The sequence below is a fragment of the Poecilia reticulata genome, linkage group LG20, assembly GCF_000633615.1.
Source record: "Poecilia reticulata strain Guanapo linkage group LG20, Guppy_female_1.0+MT, whole genome shotgun sequence".
NCBI classification, from domain to species: Eukaryota; Metazoa; Chordata; class Actinopteri; order Cyprinodontiformes; family Poeciliidae; genus Poecilia; species Poecilia reticulata.
The window spans coordinates 12,898,940-12,903,661 of NC_024350.1; the positions used below are offsets into that span (position 1 = coordinate 12,898,940).

A 4,722-nucleotide genomic window follows, 5' to 3' on the forward strand; every position below is an offset into this window, starting at 1 on the left:
CATAACTTTAAAATTAACTAAGTAACTTTTATTTAAAGTAAACTGTTTACAAGGTGCTTTTAACTTTTATTTGATTGATCTTTTACTTTACTTTTATCAAGGTAACCACTTTTACTTGCAGTAAAGTTCCCCACCCTGTTGGCATCTCTTGCATAGGTTCCAGAGCTCTGGTGGAATGAACAAGAGGAAACTGGTACAGAAAATAATGAATGGGTTTCTTATGATTCATTCCATTCGGTCAATATAAAATATTTCCACACATCATAAATAGGTTGAAAACGTTTTTCATCTTTATGGTGATTCATAATCTGTGTCCTTTACCTAAAAATATCTAAAACCTAAAAACAAATCTTGTAGAGAGAGAAATGTAAATAACAATTCTTATAAGAAGAGTTGAGAAGTGCTTACTAGGGCTTTATCAGGACATTATCTAATTGCTCAAATCAGTTTATGAGAGTAGTTGAATCATTATTTGTCCAATGAATTGTAAACAGTGTATTTACAAAGAGTGTCTGTCTGTCATGTTGACGGTGCTTTTCAGATGAGATCAGATTTGTAGGTCTGCTGCTGTTGGATGTACAAGAAGAGTTTTGGGCTTATGATAGTTTGAAATGTCAAACAAATGTAAAGCAAAAGGAGTCACAAGGGTACAAAATACGGCTTAAATTTTAACTACAAATTTTATTTAAAATATGGAAAACACCAAGCTCAGGAAAAATATTACATGTTACATTTGAACAAGGTGAACCAACATAAAACATTCAATAAGATATTTGAAAATAAAGTCTGCAAAATGGCTCCCAGCTTTCATTTTCAAAGCTTGTTGGAAGAATGTAAGACCTGGTCTTGGTCACCATGACAAATTAGGGGAGGAGCCTTTAGATAAATCATACTCCAACACGTCTGACTCTATGACGGGATTCATCTGAGCTCCACTTTTAGGCCAGGCTGCCAGAGAAACTCCGACTGTCACAGGTCAGACACACTACATATCCCATAAAGGCTCCACTGCTACAAAACTTATGTAAACACTATGCAAATGTCTGAGCAAGAAATAATGTAACTAGATCCAACGCTATGCAAACCAAACACTGTCTGCATTTACTCTCTATTTACTACCAAACATATGACGTAGCTACCACGGCATGGTAGTCCAGCCTATTTTCTGATTACAGTGTCTTGCAAAAGTAATAACGACCCACTACGTTTTTCACATTATTTCACATAACAACCACAAACTTTTATGTGATTTTATCTGGATGTAACAGAGCAGAACGGTCTAGTTGTGAAGTGAAAGTGTCACGATGTGTTGACAGGTGGACCAAACTGCAACCAGGAGTCTTGGTGGATATGATGAAATAATGTTTTAATTAAAGTCCAAAAATAACTTGGAGAACCAGGGAACAATGGAGATCGACTGTATGAGTACAAAGTACAAAGTTAAACATGATATTATGGGAGAAAACAGCGTTTAAATACTAGGAGAGTGAATGCTGGAACAAATTTAATCTCAATGTAAATCTCATTTTGATAATGCTGACCCCTAGTGGCTGGGTACAATATGAAAAATCTAAATAATTTTTATTTGCATTTATTCCACCTGACTCCGAAGAATTATTACATTCTACAGAACTGAACTAAAGTACTTTTGGTACTTTAGCTGATCTTATTCAGACTTCGTGAAATTACTCCATCAGGTGAAGAGCTTGATTTAATTGCATTTATTTTTGATTAATGAAGCACAATTTTACAACAGATATCATCTCAAGAAACATTATGACAAAAAGATCAAACGTATAGTCAAATAAATCCAAAACATTTCATTTGTATAAGCAGATCAAAACTGTTTACAAAGGATTTGATTTAATCCTGGCTATAGAAGAAACATAATCAATAGCAGTTTAGCTGCAAACTGCTGACACGGTTATCCTTGAATTGAACATTGATTTTAGTGATCCAAGGATAAAGCAATCTTTACTTTTAATATAAACTTGTCCTAACTGGACAGTAATTTTGACATTATTTCAGATTTCAATAATGCATTTATGTTCATATCTTGTTTTCTGTTGTCCATTTTATTTGGTCTTGTATATTTATTTTAAATAAAGTTATTGGAGGAACAAAAGAGACAGAATATAAGGAAAGGAAACTGAACTGCCACATAAAGAGTTTAACCCCTCTCAAAATAAGAGTGAATATAAATGGCTAACTTGAAGTCAACCAAAGCAATTCACATTTTAAAGTTTATCCAACTCAAAATTTACAAATCAGCCACTTAAATTAGTTCTTTACAATTCATCTGGTTAAAAAATAATTTAGTGGAAGCCGAGTTTGCTAAACATTTTCAAAATTAGACAAAGCAGTGTCAATAAAGGCTACTAAATTTTCAAAAAACTATACCAAATAGCCCTGATAAAAAAAAAAAAAGAAAAAAAAAGACCTGTTTGAAATTCTTAGCTGAGAAAAAGTTGAATGTTGAAATTGTTGGAGAAAATGGAGTAAAGACCATAAAAACTTGAGGACCTGCATGTTGAAAGAAACAAATCCTCTTTTCATCTAAAGTGAATTGATTCATAACACAAAGCAAAAGAAAAAAAATTATCTCACAACAAACATTATTTTTTCTTCTCTTCAGCGTAGTTATTCTCTGGACTGTCAGCAGCCTGTGTTGAGACGTTTCCTGGTTTTGATACTGTGACCTGTGCGTACACCGTCTCCTGCTGTTCATTGTCATGCACTGGAATCACTGCCGTTTTAGGCGTCTTCTCGATGATTCTGACTTCCCCATAATGCAGTTCTTCCTCTTTCTCAAATGCTGAATTCTGAACACCACCCACTCGACTCTGCAGAAATAAAAGGATCATGTAACAAATCTGCAAACAAAATCTCATTTTAGTGCTCTCCAAAAAGGATGAACATTCCCCCACCTGAGCCTTTTGTGGCGCTGAATGTTTGGTCTTAAAATACCTGCAAGACATTAGAGAGCTGTCAAAAAGTAGCTTTAATCGGATTACAGTTTACGCCTTGAAAAAGTTACTTAGATTACTGACTACTTGATTTGGAAAGTAACCAAGTTACATTAAAAGTAACTTTTTCAGTTACTTTCAGCTGCTGCTAACAACAATGCTCCACCACCTGTGAAAATGACATTTAGCTTTGCCAGTACTTAATTGCAAGCTATTTTATAATGGTAACATCAACAATGTATTTCTATCAATCAATCAATCAATCAATCAAATTTTATTTGTATAGCACATTTCAGCAGCAAGGCATTTCAAAGTGCTTTACATAATTAAAATAAAAACAGAAATAAACAGTGAGAAAGATATAAAAAATAAAAAAAACATTACATCATTAAAACGTCTAAAAGAAAGAAAAAGAAATTMAAAACATTAAAGACATAAAAACATGGAAGACATCAAAACCGGCACTCTAACCCTAATTTAGACATAAGCAACTCTAAACAGGTGGGTTTTAAGTTGAGATTTAAAGGCACCCAGTGTTTCAGCTGTTTTACAGATTTCTGGAAGTTTGTTCCAAATCTGTGATGCATAGAAGCTAAATGCTGCTTCTCCTCGTCTGGTTCTGGTTCTGGGGATGCAGAGCAGACCAGAACCAGAAGATCTGAGGGGTCTAGACGGTTGGTACAACAATAACAGATCTTTAATGTATTGTGGTGCTAAACCGTTCAGNAGCTGAGCAGGTTACAGTGACAGACTGATGCTCCTTCAGGTCAGAGGGAACATTAATGCTGGGAGTCAGAGGAGAATCTGGTGATTCACATTAAAACACATTTCACAAAAACATGCAAAGTAATAGTAATATATAGGTTATAGATCTGCTTGTAGGATAAAAGAAACTCTGGCAATATTAATCTGTCTTTTTCCATTCAGCACCTCACATTAAACCAGTGGTTCCCAAAGATTTTCTTCAAGGCCCCCCTATGGATTACAATAAAATCCCCCTGGCCCCCACCCCTACAAAAAAAACAAATCGGCAAACACATCGTTCAACCAGACATAAACCTATGCACTTATTTTSTTTTCAAACTCCACTGAAGTTTATTTCAAACTTTAGGTTGCAACAAAACAAACTACAAACCGTCTTTATAGTGAATCACTTTTGTGTAACTGTTTTTTTTTTCTTATTCTATACTGTAAATGAGTTATCTTTGCTGTCAGTGTTATTTCAAAAATGTTTTTTTTTTTATTTGTCACAATTGTCAACCTTGTTATCATCAATACATTTTTAAAAAGCCACTGTGCGAAATGGGTTTAAAACATGAACAGCTCCTTGAGAGGTTTTGTTTTTTGTTTTTTTTTTCTCAATCTTCTCAGCGCCCCCCGTCCTGCCAGCGGGCATACCCCACACATTGGGAACCACTGCAATAAACACATGTTTGAAACATGAAGCAGAAAATAATTACCTTTGATTCCAATACAGACCCTGGATGATGTTTCATTACCCAGAYCATTTGTGGCCMTACAGTAAAACTCTCCTCCCTCAGTAACATTGAATCCATAAACCTGCTCCATAGATACATTCATGGCTCCATGTTTGCTGTTCTTGAACCAGGTGAATCTGGGTGGAGGTTTGGCTCTGCTGGAGCAGCTCAGCTCTACCCAAATACCTGCTGACACCAAACCTGATGGACTGATGGATGCTGAGGTGTTTCTAGGAGCATCTGAGGAAAATCAGACACATGAACTTTATTGATCAGAA

General features: G+C 35.1%; 1 protein-coding gene across 1 annotated transcript in view; it reads right to left on the minus strand.

Moving 5' to 3' along the window:
• Positions 1-1,771: 1,771 nt before the first annotated feature.
• Positions 1,772-4,722, minus strand: part of LOC108165684 (vascular cell adhesion protein 1-like) — a gene marked incomplete at its 5' end in the record, with an annotated part of 115,962 nt that continues 113,011 nt past the window's right edge. Inside the window, 2 exons of the mRNA XM_017301772.1 lie at positions 1,772-2,843; positions 2,922-2,967. Of these exons, the coding sequence (XP_017157261.1) occupies positions 2,616-2,843; positions 2,922-2,967 (274 nt within the window). The remainder of the gene's footprint in view (positions 2,844-2,921; positions 2,968-4,722) is intronic.